This window comes from Gouania willdenowi, chromosome 10 (genome assembly GCF_900634775.1).
Source record: "Gouania willdenowi chromosome 10, fGouWil2.1, whole genome shotgun sequence".
Taxonomy (NCBI): domain Eukaryota; kingdom Metazoa; phylum Chordata; class Actinopteri; order Blenniiformes; family Gobiesocidae; genus Gouania; species Gouania willdenowi.
Genome location: NC_041053.1, coordinates 8,909,130 through 8,929,219, shown reverse-complemented (window position 1 = coordinate 8,929,219; position 20,090 = coordinate 8,909,130). Strand labels below are relative to the sequence as shown.

General features: G+C 38.6%; 1 protein-coding gene across 1 annotated transcript in view; it reads left to right on the top strand.

The window, feature by feature from the left end:
• Positions 1 to 20,090, top strand: part of uvssa (UV-stimulated scaffold protein A) — a 60,873-nt gene that overhangs the window by 3,810 nt on the left and 36,973 nt on the right. The window contains exons 4-8 of the mRNA XM_028459431.1: positions 513 to 689; positions 3,246 to 3,366; positions 3,469 to 3,828; positions 6,830 to 6,939; positions 7,027 to 7,155. Of these exons, the coding sequence (XP_028315232.1) occupies positions 513 to 689; positions 3,246 to 3,366; positions 3,469 to 3,828; positions 6,830 to 6,939; positions 7,027 to 7,155 (897 nt within the window). The remainder of the gene's footprint in view (positions 1 to 512; positions 690 to 3,245; positions 3,367 to 3,468; positions 3,829 to 6,829; positions 6,940 to 7,026; positions 7,156 to 20,090) is intronic.

The following is a 20,090-nucleotide window of genomic DNA, read 5'->3' as shown; positions in this document are numbered from 1 at the left end:
TTTGTTCGAACCGCTGTGTCGTATTGTGTCACAAACGGTGTTGCCAGATTCGTGGTTCATGTTTGGGCTGTTCTAAGAAGTGATTAGGCTGGGAATTGTCCATCTGATCTGGCAACACTGATTTCCGATTTCATGTGTGACATCACCAATGTAGAAAATTTGAAATGAACAATGAGCTTTTTCACACTCTGGAAGTGCGAATGTGCGACCTGCGGTGGTCATAGGTCGAGGTATAAACATTTAAACACGATGTTGTTTGTGCTATACACTGATATTTTCAGTGGAGTTTTTTAACTAAATATACCTAGAAAACTTTATAGAGCCTAAGCAGTGTAGCCAGGACCCATACATTTGCCAAAACAACCTCCATTTACTTATTTTGACAAATAAAATTGATTCATATTATGCTCTGTAAACTTCATGGGATTTGCCATTACCATGGCATCCCTGGTGTAATGGCTGTGAGGTGCTTCATGATCTCCATGTGTGCTCATCATCCTCTTTTACTGCAGGAGTTCTTAGAGCTGACAGTGGAGACGGATTCGGACCTGCCCCTCCCTCCCCCTAAAGAGGTCGCCAGGAAACTCAGGGCTTTGTCCATCCAGACAGTTCAATCATGGCAGACCTCCTTTGGTTCGTCCTATAAGAAGCTAGCACTGGGCTACCACTTCCTCAAACAGGTGAAGAAGGTGAGACAAAGACCAGCGCCATCAGAGAGTCCCCTTCCTGCTCTTGGGGCTTCATGATAACAATGATAGATACACATATATTATGTATTTTGAAGTAAAAACACCCCAAAAAAGAGAACATTTAGAACATGAGAAATTTTTTCATAATAAATATTATGTTTTCAAAAATACATGTTTTTCTTATGCAATTGTTTTAATATTTTTTATGTTACTAATGAAAAACTAATAAAACAATAAATTATTATAAAACACAGAGACAAGCTACAATGGCAACATGTAAAGGATTTTTAATATTTGCTAGTGGTGAAATTGCGGTCCAAATTAAAAATGTCGCATAAAGATGAATTGTTTTATATCTTAAGAAAGAGTAATCTTTATACGACAAATTAAAACAGATCAGATTTGTATTTACATTCCCACATACAGTTATGTGCCAATTGAAATAGTAAAATAGTATTTTTTCGGATTTCAAGACTCGAGACTCACCCAAAAACCAATGCATATATGTGACTAATCAATAGTGATTAAAACATATTGCATGAAGTTAGTTTCATGCTACATTTATTCCAACATAATGACATGGTAAATCATACCATTATCCAAATTGGTGGCCCTTTGTAATTTGATGACGTTAGTTGTGTCCTTTTTACTCCTCGTTAGCGTTAGCTCTTAGCCCAGTCTTGTGTGTTGGTGGGTTCGCTCAACATGCTTTAATCCAGTTTCCAGTTCATAATCGTTGCTGCAGGTACATCTCCTCATCAAAGTGTTTGCGGCAACTTTGGGTGGATCTGGCGGAGGAACTTGGACTAGTTCATTTGTGGGTGTCGGGTCTTAATCAAGTAGCGGTCCATGATGTATTGGTAGGTAGGCTGTGACGTGAGCAGTGCTGTCTGTGTGTGTGAGGGGGCGGCAGCGTCCACCCCAGAGCTCCCGTGAATAGCGCTCCAAAACCTTTTGCAGAGTAGAGAGTAATCGAGGGTTTTCACCCTCGCCATATTGGAGGTACTCAGCAGGTAAACAAAGCACAGCCCGAACGTCGAACGAAAGGAAATGGTGAATTATTGCTGTGTTTTTGGCTGTACTAATCAGTCAGATCATGAAAAACATTTTGAGTTTTAAAGACTGATGAAATTATAACAAATCCGGGAGAACAATGTCAAAAGTTATCAGACGAAAGGAGGATCTTGTGCTTAGCAAAGCTAAACCAGGATCTATGGCAAAAATCTGGACATCTGAATGCTGGCGGGGGGCCTTGGGGTTGTGCTCGGCTTTTTGGGGCTTTTTAGGATGTTTGTGTGGGGGGCTGTGGCTGCTTCTCGGCCTGAGATCTCGGGGGAATCTGGTGGGCTGCTCGGTCGTGGGGGGGTGGCCTGGGGCTCCTTGGTCCCCACTCTTTCTGCTGGCCTGGCTGCATCTGCGGGCCCGGGGCGGCACTTGGGTTTGCAGTTGCGGTTTTTGCACATGCACTGGTCTACGATGCACTGGCACACCTTGGAATGTGGGATAAAACTCATACTGGGCTTAACTTTAGACACGTGGATCCCAAATACCTGCTTTAGGTACTACCACTCATTCTTTCCCCCTGTCCACAGCCACCACCTTTATAGCTAAGCTTCACACTTGTCACCAGACTGACTTGATTACACAACATAATAAGCACACTATGTTCTACAACTTCACATCTCACTCTCACTTTAAATTAATCAATTCTTCCCCACACTTTCTGTTTCCTGCCTTGAGTCTCTCCCTTCTGCTCCCCTCCCCCACCACCCCCTCACCTAGGTTTAACACTGCTCTCCCTTTTTATATCCTAATTATAATAAAGTGTTTCTTACCCTTCCTTAGGGAGGGCTGGTGATGGTCACAATTATGCAATAAAATGAATTAATTTATTTCATTTCAATAACAATACATGCATTGCTGTCTCATAATGGTTGCACTTATTGTAGTGTTGACCTCTGACAGCATGTGCAGACAAGTGAAAAAAAAAATACAAAAAAAAACCTTTTTATATGTGTTTTCCTGTTTGTTTGTTTGTATAGATTTTATGGACACCAAGTCTGAAATAAAGCAATCTATAATGTATTTTGAGGAGCTTTTCTGTGGTTTCGGACATTTATCCATCGCAGTGTTTACCTCCGAGTGCCTCCAATATGGCCGCACATCCGGGTTACTGCCCAGAACGTGACGTAGGTGAAAACCCTCTATAAGTTGTTGACAAAAAACAAATGGCCCGTGGCTCTCGCTAATTTCTGACACTGACCAGATAGGATGTATAGCAGATCTTTTTGTATATTCTGAGAGAGTAGCTGTATTACTATACCAAATTTCAGTTTCCTATGTGGTGTAGTTCCTGAGATATTGGAAGCTGAAAATGGAAGACAAATAAGGACGCATGAAAATAGACACATACAGTACCTCCCTCACTTAATTGTCCATATCTCAAAAAGTAATGATTCAGTTAAACAAAAAATGTACAGTGTGGCTATTGAATAATCACGGAACATTTGGTTGAAATTTGCTGAAGTGACATGGAATGACCCTGGTGCATTTCAGGTGGACTTCCAGGATGTTGAGGCCAGAACGGTGGCAGAGAGGAGGAGGGAGGAGGAGAGACGGAGGAAGATGGAGACCATCTACAGGGACAGGGTGGAGGCAGCTTCCAAAGACATGGAGGGTGACTGACTGACCCGGGTCCCGCATGCCACGCCTCTCCTCTCTGTGTCACTAATACTGTCATCATTTCAGCTTTTTTATCAGAGTTGTATCACATTTTCAGATTCGTGCCAAGAGATCGAGGTCACACTGACAGAGATGGAATCCTGTATGAAGCTGCTTTTTCCAGACTTCAGCCTGGAAAACATCCAGACAGGCAACGGGAGTAGTTTAGATGATGGTCAGCCCTGCTGCAGCAAGGACCTGCGGGATGGAGAAGAACAGGGGAACAAACATGGAAGAAGGAAAGAAAGGAAGAGTGAACGAGCAGGAGGATCGAATGCTGGGGGGGAGAAGGACAAACAGGAGGAGGAGGAAGAAGAAGAAGAAGAAGAAGAAGAGGAGTCTACTGATGACAACCTGTTCATCAGACACTCGGGGCTCGTGTCTCACACGTACAGTCTGGACCTGAAGCTCAGTCCCGGTGGGTACAGCTCTGATACATTTACATGAGTGGGAATGACCACCACACCAAAGGGGACAAGATAGAGCAACATGTGACCAACATACTGTATGATTGGATCAGCCTGTGGTAAAGACAGAGGCTGTGTTGGAAATGTCACACTAATGTACTATACACAAGTGGCTCTCAACCTTTTCAACCTGCAACCCCCAAAATAAAGGTTCCAGAGACCAGCGACCCCCACTGTATCTGAAGGTGGTTGAACATAAACATGAACATTGGAGAATAGTCATGTGGAGACAGGGTCATCTATGGGGGAATAAAGGGGAGAGATTTTTGGGGTCCATCCATAAAGTGAGCAAAATGATGGTCCATTGTTTTATGAATCTGTGATAACCACATTTATTTGTTTATCTGAATAATATTCACTGTTATCCAGGAAGTTTAGTATTCTTTGCGCTATAGTATATATTCATCTTAAATATGTAAATCATTGTTTTAATCAAAAATAAAGTTGGTTAAAAGCGACCAAAAATGGTGGTAAAGGTGGAGAAATGGGATTTAAAAAATGACAGATATTGTTTAAAAGTTTCAAATTAACGGACAGAAAAAGAGGTAAAAAGGAGGGGCGGGGTGGTGTTGATGGAGATGTAATTTAAAAAGTAGGAACAATTAGTTCAAACTGGCAAATAATGGGCATGACAAATCCTGAATATGGTTCAAATTGGCAAAAATAAGCATAAAATATGGTGAAAAGATTTTAAGTGACAATAATGTTCAACATATGCGACATCAGGGTGGTGGTGGCATTGAAATTTGATACAGAAGTGGGAATAATGTAGTAAAAATCTATTAAAAGAAGCAAAAACATGGCAAGATAAAGTGATGAAAATAGGTTCAAATATTGCAAGTTTTGTGTAGTTAAAAGTACAAAGGGTAAAAATAAGCAAAAATGGGGTCGAATTGAGGTCATTTGACACATAAAACTCATATATACACATTTTATTCACACATTTTGGAGATTCGTTATTGTCCGCCATTTACTACTGACAATATTTCTAGTTAACTTTAAAAGTACAGTATAGTACATCTGGGTATTTCTCACGTCTCAATCTTTTCATACTATCTAATGTGAACGCACAACATACTCATTAGGACATCAAACTTAGTAGTACGTTAGTATCACATTTACAGCACAGCCACAGTCTGAGAAGTTATGTGTCTGTCTGTACTCAGCAGCTCTGAAGGTGGTTGGCTTTAAAGACACTAAGTAAATAAAAAGACAGACAAAAAACATATCAAAGATGGATGGAATTCCACAATAAACTAATGTTCAATTATTTACTCATTAACTAAAACCAAACCAGGCAGAGAGTAATCAGCACAAGTCAATGTTATTTTTTAAGTTGTAAGAGCCATATTAAGAGCAAACTCTCAGTAAGGGTTGAAGACAAGAAAATAACTGACGGGTCTACAGACATCACGTGGTTGATAACTACATACCTTGCTCTGCAGTAGGGGTGTGCTCTGCCGTGAATCTAACAATGCGATCCAATTCACGATTTGCATGTCACAATACAATATATGCAGATGTGTCCCGATACTAAACAATACCATACACATGGCAATATCTAATTACAAATTTCACCTTAACAAGTACAAAATGGCATTAAATATGATTTATTTAGTTTTTACTTGCGAGAACAAGTAAATAGTAACTAACTGTAACTCAAGTACCAATATAAAAAACAAGTGGTATGTTAATCCAACTGTGATATAACATTTTTCAAAAAAGTTTAACTTTTGCTTCTGCAACAGTTTCTAATTCTGTTAAGTTCTTAAATTCTTAAAAAAAATACAAGTAACATACATTTATAGAAGGTCCCAGTATGTTTTATGAAAATAAAGTCGAATCAACATCCAAGCTAAAATGCGTTGAGGAGTGAGGTAGTTTAACAAGGGCTAATGTGGTTCACTGACACATAGTGACCGGGGGTTTACACACTATGCATATGTTAGCACAATTAAATGGTTTTCTCATTAAACACAAATCGATTTTTACATTTTTTGTATCGATATGATAATCGCGCAACGAAATATTGTGATATAGCGCCGAATCTCTGCAGATATTCAGTAGCTCTCTGTGGTTCCTTGTAGGTCGTATCAGGTCAGAGTGATGCAGCGTCTGTGATCAGTTAGTTCTACATTGGAATTGGATTCAAACAGGACAAAAGGAATTAGTCTGTAGTCTTCACTGTATTCAATTAAATTTTCAATTCAACTTTATTTAAATAGCACAAATTACAACAAAGTCATCTCAAAGCACTATCAAAATATCAAATTCATAATAAGAAGGAAAAAACCCAACAAGATCCACATGAACAAGCATTAGCAACAGTGGGAAGAAACAACTCCCTTTTAACAGGAAGAAATCTCCAGCAGAACCATGTTCAGAGGTGGCAGCCATCTGCTTCGACTTGTTGGGGTTAGTGGACAGGAGGACGAACGGAACAGGATAGAGAGATAGAACGTCATAGTGTCCTAAACCAGTTGAGCAGTGAACCACAGACCAGGAACTGTCAACTCCAGCTTCAAGACACCTGAAACAGAAAAGAGAGAGAAGGGCGAGGAGAAGGCACTGACTGCAGAAAAACAGGATGCAGGAATACAGTGGAATGAGAATGAGTATGGGGTGGACGTCAGTGTAATTGGTGTGTAAGTAGTGTGAGCAGTGTGATGGGTATACAACAAGGTTCAGAAATGGGGGGTTGGCTACAACCCAGCAGAAGTTTGTCTGACTGGACTTCACCCATTGCAGCCCATTAGAGCTACTGTATGTGTAGATGGTAGACTCCAGTCGGACTGTGACCTCACTGTCTGCATCCGGTAATTAAAAGTGTTTCTCTGTCACTAAAAAAGAAGCTCAAGTAGGTTAAAAATCTGTAGTTATGAGCAAAGTTTTCTGTGGGAATGTTTATCTCTGCAGTCGTGTGGTTAATTAAAGTCTTTCTGTCCCACTCAGACCTTCATGTGACAGAGACTGAGGACAATGAAGCAGTGGTTTCCACGGTGATAGACCTCCATAAACTGATCACCACCAAGCACCTTCCAGCTGTGCAGAGCTGGATTCAGGTCAGTGCAAAACACACACACATACATACAGTACATACATGTATGTCCATAATGGAGTCCTCTGTTTCCCGCTGTGTGCTTGTGCAGGTCTTTACCCGGTCCGGAGCAGAGCAGCCACTGCTGAGGAGAGCTCTGGACCTGAAGCAGTCCTTAGAATCCACGCTGCAGAAACACAAAGAGCTTCACATCGATTACAAGGGCCGAGCGCCACCAGAGGTGAGTCGCTGTCACAGCAAGGGTTGAATTTAAAGAACTCAAGGTTGGTCCCTAACAGGGATATAAGTGGGCAAAAACATTTTAGCATCAAGCCCGCAACCCCTAAACAAAGGTTCCAGAGAGCGGGGCCCCCCACTGTACCTGAAGGTAGTTGAACACAGACATGAACATTGAAGAATAGTAGACAGGGCTATCTATAAGTGGGAATAAAGGGAAGATATTTTTGGGGTCCATCCAATAAAGTCAGCAAAATGATGGTTAATTGTTCTATGATTCTGTGATAACCACATTTATTTAATGTTATTATTTATTCATAATATCCACTGTTTTCCAGGAAATTTAATGTTATTTGGGCCATAGTATATAGTCATTGTTTCAAATCATTGTTTTAATCAGAAATAAAATGGGTTAAAAGTGACCAAAAATGGTGAAAAAGGTGGTAAAATTGGATTTTAAAGGCTACAGAAATTGGTTAAAAGTTGCAAATTAGAGTGGACAAAAACGGATTGAAAAAAAGGCTAAGGGTTCAAAGTGACAGTAATGGGTCATCATATGTGACATTAGGTGGAAAAGTGGTGGAAAGGGTTTGTAAGTGCCAAAAATGTCTGGAAAAAATGTGCAGAAAAGCCATTGAAATTTGATGGACCAGTGGCAGAAATGGGAGTAATTTAGTAAAAATTTATTAAAAGGAGCAAAAATATGGCAAGAAAAAATGAGGAAAATAGGTTAAAAGATGGCAAGTTGGGCGTAGTTTTAGAGAAAGTGTAAAAATAACCCAAATGAGTCTCGACCCCAAGGTTAAGAACACCTTTTCTAAGCAGAGGATGAGACGGAACAGTGATGTCTTCTCTCTCAGGTGTTGCTCAAAGCTACAGAACAGTTAAAGCCCACATCATTGAGACCATGTTTGGGAAATGAAAAGCTGCTTCCAAACACCAGCCATATTTGTATCACACACAGGCCCAAACATTGGTGCAGTACTGAACGAGGAGCTAATGAATGGAAAGTCCAAAATATAAAGCCCCTCAGATTAAAGCTTTACCAACTTTGATGATAAATAATAATTAAAATAGTTAGTTTCTTTATTTGTTAAGCTAAACAGTAAACCCACACACTGTCTCATACTTTTACAGTCAAATTGTTTTTCATCAACAAAGATTTGTTACACATTTGTTACTGTTTATTTTTTATTTTATTTTTGTATATCATATAGTAAGTAGCTGGTTATGGGAAAAAGACGAGTTTATAATATATTATATCACAGGTAACCACAAGATGGCAGCCATCCCCTGTTATTGAATAAATCATACAGCAACGTGTGAGAGGATGAAAGCATGGTTTAATCATGAGGCTTTTTGGTGGTTGGTGACAATCTCTGTGTGGAGTTAGCATGTTCTCCCTGTGCCTCTCCTAGCATTCACTAGCACATGTTGTCTCTAAGGGCCTATACTATTAAGCTAATTAATTATATCCCTAATTTATTTCTGTTAGCGGGCTTCACCTAACCAAACATTCTCCGTCAGACAGAAGCTGTCCTACGAATCTAGATTACAACAAGCTAAATTAACTAAATTAATGTGCGCGCTCTTGTGACACATCGTCAGACCAATCACAGAGGAACTGGAGAGCAATTTACGTCACAATTGAGGAATAATTCTTTAAAAATGTAAATAACTAAATTCAACAATTCAGACCAAGAACAACACTGTTGCTGCTGTAAAAGTGAATGCAGGAATTGATGAGTGTTGATGAATAAATTAGTGAAATTATAAACGGAACATAAACAGACACTCTGATCAGTTTCACTTTCCCTTTTAACTTGTCTGTGGCTCTGTTGCTGCGTTCATACAGATCAGCCTACATCAAAAGATGGAATATATTTATATTTTATATTATCTTACAGGAGCGCAATAAGAGGAAATCCAGCTTCGTAGTACAGGCCCTAAAATGTCTACAATGTTGTGTGTTTATTTAGATTTAGTTTAAGTCAGTCTTTTGACTAAAATGCAATTCAGTTTTGGTCAAAAATTTGTCATAACTAAATGGCGTTTAGGTTTTAGTTGACTAAATCTACAGTTACATTTGATGGTATTGATGTTTGTAAAAGCACACAGACACACAGATTTGATATGATCAATGTGTAAGATCACATGGATTCTGATTGGATTTCATCCTCAGAGACAAAATCATAGTTTAATTTTTATTAATTGAAGAAAATCAGTGATCAATGTATTTTTGAAACAGTTTTCATTCACATGTATTTGTTCAGTCGTAGTCTAGTTGTTTTTCTTTTGCCCTCTTGTGGTCATCAGCAGAAGTTCAGTCTGTAGAACAGGAAGGCTTCACTAAAGCATCGTATTTGTGTTTCTACAGTAAGAATCCTGAAACAAGTTTTCTATAGAATGTTTGGAGTAAAGTGAAGACTTGGATCTAATTCCCAGTTACATTCAGAAGCACTTCCAGTTCAAGTCTTAATAACTTAGTGGAAGTGACTCCTTGAGAAGGATAAAACAAATAACTTGGCAATGATGCGACAATTATATATTCTGTCAAACTGCATTTTTTTAGTTAAAAAAGGTGTAAATGCATAAAAATGTACAAAATATGTAGTAAGTTAGTATATAGAGTGTGTTGACTTTTTTTTTTTTCAAATGTTACTTACTAAATACTTCTGTAATTTATTTTGTATTTCAAAGTGTCAAAACATCATGTTTAGCATATGAACGTTGTTTTGAAAACTGAAACTTTAAAATTCCTCTAGATCTATTCACATTTGTTTTTTGCCCCATTTTAGTTCTATTATAGTCCTGTATACGATTTCAAAGTATTTGTATTTTTAGTTCCATCATAACATGCATATTTTATGGAATATCATGCAATGAAATCTTGTGTTATTGACCCATTATATACAGAAGCAGAGTGTATTGGATTTCTGTTGGTGCAACATGGTATCTGATGATGTTAAAGGCCAATACTAAACAAATGTCAAACAAACAAAAATCTGAATTCAATAACAAAAATTCAATTACAACTCAGTTATGTTATGGTGACAGGCATTTTTCCCATTTCAAATAAAATTTCAATTATTATTTTCCCTCTGAAAGTCAATCACAATTACATTTTCAATTACTAAAGTTCTATTACAATGAATCACAATTAAGGAGCCATTAAAAATATAAGCCATTAAAACTTAACCTTCCTCTTGTGTTAGCTTTCTATTAGAATCTCTTATGATAATGCGTCGGTTTTGACCCATGTCTTAAATCGGCTGTAAAATACATAACATTTTTTTATCTATCATCTAATTTGTTTCTAATCACTTGGTTACCTTCTTTGGCTTCCTAATCAATGACACTATGGTATTAATCTTCTTGATGTGGATGTAAAAAATTGTAAATGACAATTTTTTACAGAATTTTCATGACAATTACAATTACAATATCAATTATCTGAACTCAATTACAATTCAATTATGATTACAACAGCAAGAAAGATTTGTAAAATCTAATTGCAAATTACAATTGACCCCAACCTAGCTGAGCAGTGCCTCTTACGCACAGATAAAAGCAGCTTCCTGTGGACATTTGTCCCCCTTTGTGCAGGGTTGGGGTCAATTAGAATTGTAATTGCATAATTGATAGTTAATTCAAATTTTTACATAATTACATTTGTAATTTTAATTGAAAAAATATGTTTCTGTTGTAATCATATTTTAATCGTAATTGAGCTCAGATAATTGACTTTGTAAGTGTAATTGGCATGGAAATTCTGTCAAAACTGTCAATTACAATGTAATTAAGCACAAACCTATGGAACCGTGTAATAGTTCTATTGCTTACACATATTAACAATAAGTAAAATATGTTTCATATCAAGTTTACCTGTCAGTTCTCTTGAGGATAATTTTATTATTAAACAAAATAAATTGAAGGTTTAAGGCAGGGTAGGTAATTTTTGAAAGCTAGCATGATTTTGAATGTAGTATCCTCCGTCTAAAGCCACGCCCCTCACTCACGCACCGCTGCTCCAATAGCGGACCTCAGCTCATTGCTTGTATTGTGTAAAAACTACGTCGTCTCATTCAGCGGTAAGTAAACACTAAACGTTATCATAATATACGTTAAGAAATGTGACAAGAAACTCCGTTTTAACTCTGTCACCGGTGACACGCTTTGAGTGTGAGCTCATGCACGCAAGGGGGCGAGAACGAGTAGGGAGACAGAGAGACGTGATTGGTTAAAAAAACAAACCGTCTTTTTTTATTGGTCAAAGTTTTTACAGGCTTACAGCTGCTACAGTGGATGGATAAAGACAATTTCAACCAAAAACTTAAAAAGTGTATCTGGAGAAAATTACCTATCCTACCTTTAAACGGACACAAAAAAGGTTCAGACACTCAAACAAAAAATATTAAAAACCTGTATTTTCTTTGGTTAGGAAGTCTAATAAAGTAACCAAAAGATGAAAAACTAATTAGATGATAGATAATATTTTTATATATTTTTAGTGTACTTTAGCTGATTTAAAACATTAGTCAAAACTGACCAATTATTATAAGAGACGCTAACACAAGAGGAAGGTTACTTTTTATGTACTTATTTATTTTATAGGCTCAGTATTTGTGATTAATTGTAGCTGAACTTTAGTAATTGAGAATGTAATTGTACTTTCAGGGGTTAAAGAATAATCAGAAATTCTTTGTTATTGGAGAAAAATGCCAAGCACTGTAATTTTAATTGAACATGGATAATTAAAAGCGTGTTTGTCATTTGAAAATGTAATTGACCCCAACCCTGGGTCTCCACCATTCCCTGCAGTCTGAGAAAGCTGCAGAAAAGGATTCTGGAACGATGACTGTGAAAATGATCAGGGAGCAGAGGGTGCATGCATAATGCATCAGCATCACTGGGGAGACTTTGGGGATCAAGGGGGAGGATGTTCCCATCCATTCACTTCAGCAGCACTAATGTGCCCCCATGGCTTGACAGCTGATAGGTCTATCTTACTACATCCAGTCGTGCATCTTCAGTGAGCGTGCACGGAGCACAGTGATGCAGCTCATGGTGATCGTCATCATGTAAATGCTGAGAACTTGGGTTTGGTTTTAGCCGTGCTTTACAGCGATCCACACACAGGAAACATCCTGCAGAAATCAGCAGCAGCTGCTGAAGAAGCAAAGAATGAATAAAAGGGCTTGTGCGTTTGAAAAAAGTTGTAGCTTGAATGAGTGTTGAGGCGATCAGAGCGATGGAGTGACAGTGACAGAGTGGTGAGCGTTCGGCTCTGCCTGGTTATCACTGTCAGGGAGCAGTCTGCTGCACCAGCAGCCTCACAGTGCTGATAACCACACAACTTACAGCCCCTTTATCATAATTAGCTTTTCCTTTTTAGCCTTAAAAGGCCTTCTATTACCAGCCCTCGCTATCGGCCCGCTGACACACCGCACGATTGCTTTCTCTGCTCTACGGTCTTCATAACGGGAACCTGGGGAGGAGTAAAGGTGCATTAAGGAGGCAGATAGAGGTTTGTTTATTGAATTAGAGACAAAGGAATTGGACGAAGGAAGAAGAATCTGCAGGAAGAAGCAAAACCACGAGTAAAGGTTCTTTTGGTTCTGTTCTTTCACACAGCTGTGCTCTCCACCTTTATTTCAGCTACTCTAAGGATACACACACACACACACACACACACACACGCAGAGATGAGAAGAGGACGATTCAACTTTTGTTTTTGGATAATGAAAGTAAGGAAATTAAAATCACAATAATTAGTACTTTGTATAATTTACAATAAGTTGTGAATTGGACCATGCATAGGACTTTAAACTAGGGCTGGGCGATATGGACCAAAACTTGCATCTCATTTTTTTTTCTCAAAATGGCGACATTTCAATATTTTTAACTCAATATAGTCAGACCGGAAAGACAATTCCTAAGTGAAATTTACTGATGGAAAATGCCACACAGGCACATTTATTAACAGCTGCATAATATGAACGACTTTTGGCTTTTTCTCCTCTAAGGGACAGCATGTGTGAGTGAGTTCTGTAGTGTGAAGTGTTTAGGGGAAGGTCAATGTTAGGACGCACTTAGCGATCGATAAAAATGTGCTTTTCATGTGTTCTGAGAAGTACTGAAAGCAGTGATTCCTAAAAAGAGTATTTTAATACAAAATAAGATATAAAATAAGTGGTAGGACTCAATTAAAAAAAAAAAAAATTGAGACTTTGTAATGAACGATTTCGATTATTCTAAATTAATGGCGTGACAATATTGACACCAGAAGCAGTTTAAATGTATTTTGGGATATGACTGAATCAATGAAACAATAAATGAGCTTAATCAACAAAATAGTGTTTAATATTTCCATCACTGAGTGCTATCATAATGTGTGATATGAATAAAGAATGATTGCATTTTTCACAAAGCACAAACTTAAATTTAAGTAAGCGATATTCATGCTTTTCAGTATTTTTTGTGAACTTTCCAAAACAAATGTTTTTGTATTAAAATAAAAATGTTCCCATTTTATAAACTGAACAGTGTAAAATACTGTAGTTAGAATATCTGTGGATATCATGAAATAAACAGAGCAAATGATGAAGCTGATGATTTTAGTTTGAAATAGTCTTTCTACATAGCAGTTGATAAGTTGGGTCAGACGATGCTATCTGTAGCAGTGCTTCTAGCCCCGCCCACATCCTCTACCACAGAGAATGGTCGACTGTCCACTACAATCATTTATCCACTGACTTTGTTCATTTGTCACTCATGGATAGTGTCCAATGTGGATTGGAGACACTGTCTGCTCCACTAGGACCGTTGTCCCTGCTAGCTGCTACATGTTAGCATTGAGGTGCCAGCTGCTACATGTTCAGCATTGAGGTGCTAGCTCCTGCATGTTCAGCATTGAGATGCTAGCTGCTACATGTTTAGCATTGAGGTGCTAGCTGCTACATGTTCAGCATTGAGGTGCTAGCTGCTACATATTCAGCATTGAAGTGATAGCTGTTACATGTTCAGCATTGAGATGCTAGATGCTACATGTTCAACATTGAGGTGTTAGCTGCTAAATGTTTAGCATTGAGGTGCTAGCTGCTACATGGTTATTATTGAGGTGCTAGCTGCTACATGTTTAGCATTGAGGTGCTAGCTGCTACATGTTCAGCATTGAGATGCTAGCTGCTACATGGTTTGCATTGAGGTGCTAGCTGAGGCTAGAAGAGCTCCGGTGATCTTCAAACTCTTTCTTCTACAATTTTCACACAACTTGGGCTTTAGTTTTTATTTAAAATAAAATTAACGCCCACGATGCACAGCAACGACTTCTCTCTGGTTCTCCTGTTTCTTGTGTTGTGGTCTGTGCATCAGTATTACGGGTATACCGGGAACTTGTGCAAGGAAAAAGGTTCCGTGCTGGTTGGAGAGCAAAAAAAAGTGTTTAACTACATTATATTTTTTTAGTGCGCCATTTTTCTGTAATTAATTGCAATTAATGCATTAAAGGAGACATATCATGCTAAATCCACTATTTTAGCCCTTAAATGCATTTTGCTGTATATTTAGTGTTTAGAAGTACAGAAAAGTTCAAATTAGTCTCTTCAGGTTGATATCTTTATATTCTGTTTTGGTCATATTTTTCAATCTGTTTCGATTTTTCTATTCTCTATTACGTTTTTTGAACAATAACGTCACAGTATTTGCAGCGAAACTGCCAAATTAGGACATCAACACTTCGAGCAATCCGCCATTTTTATTTCTCGCTTTTATTTTGTAGTCCACTCTCAAGGATGCCGAAGTTATGAGAGAATAAGTCAAAATGTTGGGTTGTTGGATGTAGTAACCCACACCCTTCATTACAACGTCTCCCAGCATCAGAACCTTTTCAAAGTGCCTGGTTGAGTTTTATTTTTTACGGAATTGTACCCACATCTGTGGGTAAGGTCATTTTTGTGTGCGCGAAGCACTTCAAGGACGTCTGCTTCAGCAACCTCCGCCAGTATAAAGAAGGATTTGCTCAAAGACTTTGTCTGATTAAGGGTTCAATTCCTTCTATCTTTGGAGACGACGAACAGAACACTTCGGTAAGCTGTAAATAACGCAAAAAAGTGTGATGATAAGACGTCCCTGTCATTGTTTTGTTGTGCTCTCTTCATTTTCATCTCGCTCCGCCGGGTCCGACTCTGGCTCGAACATGTAAGGCTGGATGGACAAGTCTTGTTGACATTTTGTAAATAATGTGTGAATAAAAAGTTTCTGCGCCGCTACGTAATTGTATCTCTTTTATCAAACTACTAAAATGGCCGAACAGGGTGGAGTTGAACCGAGTGTCACCTCTGTAACCTGGAGAGGGGGCGGGGTATGAAGTGTCTCATTTGCATTTAAAGAGACCTCACCAAAACGAGTTGCTCTCAGAAGCACATCAGAAAAGGGGTAGAAAAGGGGCCTGTGGAGCTATAATAATGAGGAGTTCAGACCCAAGCATTGCAGTTCCGCTTTATATAGACCACAACTGTTTGATTTATATGTGAAAAGGAAGGATTTAAAGGCATGATTTGTCTCCTTTAAAGTCCCAGCCATAATAAAAATATCGAATATCACCAATATGGAAATCTCCATATATTGCCTAGACCTACTTTAAACTAGAAGAAAACGAAACATCTAATTATTTTTATTTATTTATATAGTGTCTTCATCTTGCTTCGTGTGTTTTTTTGGTCATGGTTTTAGCTTCTGTCGGCCCCTGTTATTGTCCAATCTTCAAAGGACTGCAGTCATTGAGTGCGAGGCTGATTTGTCAGCTCAGAGATCAGTGAGTGTAACATGCAGTCGTGCTCAATGCCGAACAGTAAATCCAGCCTTGATTTAATGCAAGACTCTTGTTTTACGGTACAAACCTTGATGTGGAATCCTTGGTGTTACCGTTGAAACCGATGAGTCGGCTGAAAGCGATGTCTATTAGGAGTTATGACACGACATCACAGCGTGTTTCTGTTTAGGAAAGGCGAAGACATGCAGGTTCATTTAAACATATCTGTTTTTAAGAGCGTCTTCAGTCACTTGGGCCTCCATTCATACAGGCCGGGCCTTGTTTACTGCTGATAACCCATCTTATCACTGCACAATGGATGTGGCCGTCTGTTTCTCTCTGCAGATACACAAACGAGCACCATCCCTCTCTCTGCTCCTTGTGTCCACATTTATTTTGTGAATGTGCCAGCTTCTCTTCGATGTGTTTCCTCTGACTGTGTTATATGCTCCTTATTTCCATGTGTGGGTGTGTTTCTGTCACTCTAAGGCCGGCCTCTCTCTTTGATCTGGTAATGTGTAGGGACTATGTTGGATGGGGATGTATTGATGTCAACGGGACTTTGTCTTTTCTTTCTTTCTTTTTTTACCATCGGAGTGGAATGCATCTTTTTTTTTTTTTTTTTTACATCGTAGAGCCCAACTGGTATTTGTATCAGCTGATATATGAAATAATAACAGTGGTATACACAGGATATATACGGTATGTAAACACAAACCCTTATAATACACCAAATCATTCAAGACCAAGAAGCAAAGCACTGCTAAATGAACACAAGTTACTTTAATTAGTACAAGAACAAGATCTTGTCTAACAACTTCCCCTCAAGTGATGCTACTCACGTAAATCCAGCAACTTCCAGCGACCTAAGTCGCTGGAAGTTGCTCAGAAAGAACATTTTTGAACTTTTCAATCGACTTTGACTGATGAGTGACGTTTTTATTAAATGGTGAGTACATTGTTTTTTTGTGTCACCAGGCTTGTCTAAACCTTTACCTGTGTCTGGTCCAACATTAACTTTGGATTTAAGCTTTTTATTTGATGTTTTGGTCATTTTAGATTATTATCATTAGGTTTTACACCAATCTGATTGGCTCTATTGGATTGACCTATATTTTGCATTTTATGCAATCAATGTGATCGGCTCTGATGTCTTAATTCCGATCAATGACATCACTGTCGTGATGAAACCTTCTGTAGATGCTCCCATTGAATTGTTTTATCATCTCATTTACACCAAAGAGTTGTTTGCTTTGCTTGTTTAGCGGAGCGATGTGCTCCCGTTTACGTTCGCTTTCATACCGGAGACTCCTGTCCGTTTCAGGGTGATGGTGGACACAGAGCTCCCTTGCTTCATTGAGTATGACATGGGACTCCGGTTTAATTCAACAGCTGCAACGTTTATTTTGCCAATCACTCAAAAATGGCATTATAATCGATCTGCTCCGGTCGAACACACTACCTCACTCCGCCCTCTGGTTGAGCAATTAAAGGGCCACGCACCCACACACTCTAACAACAGGTCTTGCATGGAAATTCTTCAACTCTTCCACTCCCACAGTCACATTGCTTCATTTAGGTCCCAAAACATGAAACTTTTCTGTGAATCTGTATCAGGTAGTACCAAAGGAATTCGGTCAGTACTTAAAAAATATCAACCTGAATTCATATAATCGGATCAATGAGCAGTATTTTTAAACTCACTGATGGGTGATTGGCCCAAAAATCCTCATCGTGTAAAGCCTAATTAACATTACCTTTTCTTGCATAAAATAGAAAACATATCTTTAACAAATTAACTCGACTAAAATCTTTTTGTCATTTAGTTGACTAAATCTAGACTATACATTTTGACTAAAGTAGCATTTTAGTCAAAATGACTATGACTAAAACTAAATCAAAATTTGAGGTTAAAACTTACTACTGAATGAGGAAAATGTGTGTGCATGTAAAAATGTCATATAATTTTTTAATTAAATGGACAAATGTTTCCGAATAGATTACAGTCGACCCTCGCTATATTGTGGTTCACCTTTCGCAGACTCTGTGTTTCACAGATTTTTTTTACAGTGCAATTTTGGATTCATTTTTTACACCGTATGAACGCGCATTGTTCTGCATCCTGATTGGCAAATGCTGTGTTCACCCACCAGCGCATACCTGTCAAGTATCTCGTTTTGGCCGGGAAACTCCCGTATTTTATCCCTCTTTCCCGCCATCTTCCCGTATTATTAATTTCTCGTAAATATTCCGTATTTTAGTGTAATAATAATTTAAAGATGACTTACTAAACTGAACGGCATCACTAGCCTCGCGAAAACTGCAACCTGAAATGGCCTGGTATGGTGGCAGCTCTCGCGAGATTAGTGCCGACAGCGGCAAAAAAAACGGAAACATCTCAGAAAAGAGAAGATGAATGAAGACGTTCCGGCGAAAAAAACAAAGAACTGGTGTAAATACGTTGTAAAATGTGACAGAGAGTTTTTCTTCATAAAGAGCAGCAGGATGGGACACAGTTACACATTCTTTTAGATTAATAACTGAGATTTTAGCGTTCACCATGGGGGAAGGAACAACGTAAGTCAGCATGAAAAATCAGCCAATCACAAGCTCCACAAATATACACTGCTTTATAAAAGTGTTAAAGAATGTAAAGTCTGCAACAAATGTGGTTAATAAGTCATTAGTGAATACCAGAGAACCACATTAGTGAGCATGAGAAATTATAAGAAAATATCTAATGAAAATAAAATGTTAATGTCTAACTTAAAGATAAGCAATGTGAAATTAACACTAAATATGTGTTGACTTGGATATAAACTGTAAGTATATTAAATAAACACGTGCTTCATATACTCTGTATGTGTGCTGTATGTTTGAAAACAGGTTTGAGAGTGTTTAAACAAGAGAGAAATGTTAATTCCTGTCTGAGAAAAGTGTATAAAGTGTGTGGTGAGGGGTTTTACAGCCTTAAAACATTTGTAAAAAATAAAGCTGACTACTTTGCAGATTTCGCCTATTGCGGGTTATTTTTAGAATGTAACCTCCGCGATAAACGAAGCACTACTATACATTCAAAATCAGTGTAAATGACATGATGCCAAGCGACCTGACCTTTACAGTGAGATTAGCCAATGTATGGGCATGTGATCCCTTAAGTCATGATGGCAGCATGCTTTGGTTAAGTTGGATTTCAGTTCAGACAGTCTTGTGAATGATGCGTTCAGGGTTAATGTGCATGGAAACCTTTACAGGTGGTGGCGCTCCCTCAGCTTTTGAACATTTCAAGCGACTTCGAGTGACGCTATTTCATGACTTCCAATTGGCAAAGAGTTTCTCCCTATTACTTCCTTGGTCGTCACATCACCGGAGTAGATGAAGCGATAAAGCGAGCAAAAAGTGCGACTATGTTCCAGCAACTCATCATGGGCAATTTAAGCACCTACAGTCGCTAAAGCCTTGGCTGGTTTGGGATGCCCTGGAAAGAGCTGGACAAAGTGGCTGGGGAGAGGGAAGTCTGGGCCTCGGATAAGCGGCAGAAGATGGATAGATGAATGGACTTTAATTAGTAACTCTGTCAACATAAGGACTGATAAATACAAAAAGGAAAACGTATGCAACCTGCAATACAATGCAAGAAAATACTCCAAAATAAAGTTGCACAAATCACATTGGTCAATCAGCTGGGCTATTAACCAATTTCGATTGATCAGTTATGACTAAAATCAGCTATCGATGGGTGAGGCAATCAATGAAATGGAAGATTTGTGAAGGGCTGTAAACAAAGTCCATCAGCGATGTGTTCTGCAGCTCTTGATCCTGACAGTGATGGTTGTCAGAAGGACTTCCCTGTGTCTGGTTTTAGTTCTGAGAGACGGGTGAAGAATAGATCTTAATGGAGTCGCACTTGGAGAGAAGAGTTGTCATCATTGATGGTCAAATGCAAAGTGGCACTGCTGTTTGGATGATGCTGTAAATCATTGTGGACGCCAGCGGTTTGATGCTAAATTAGAACTGATGGACCCACTGGGACTGACTGACGTGGTCTAATTGGGTGTTAGTGTGGAGGACTCCTTAAACCAGTCTAAACCAGTAACAAAGACCATAACACAGAAGCTGACAGAACT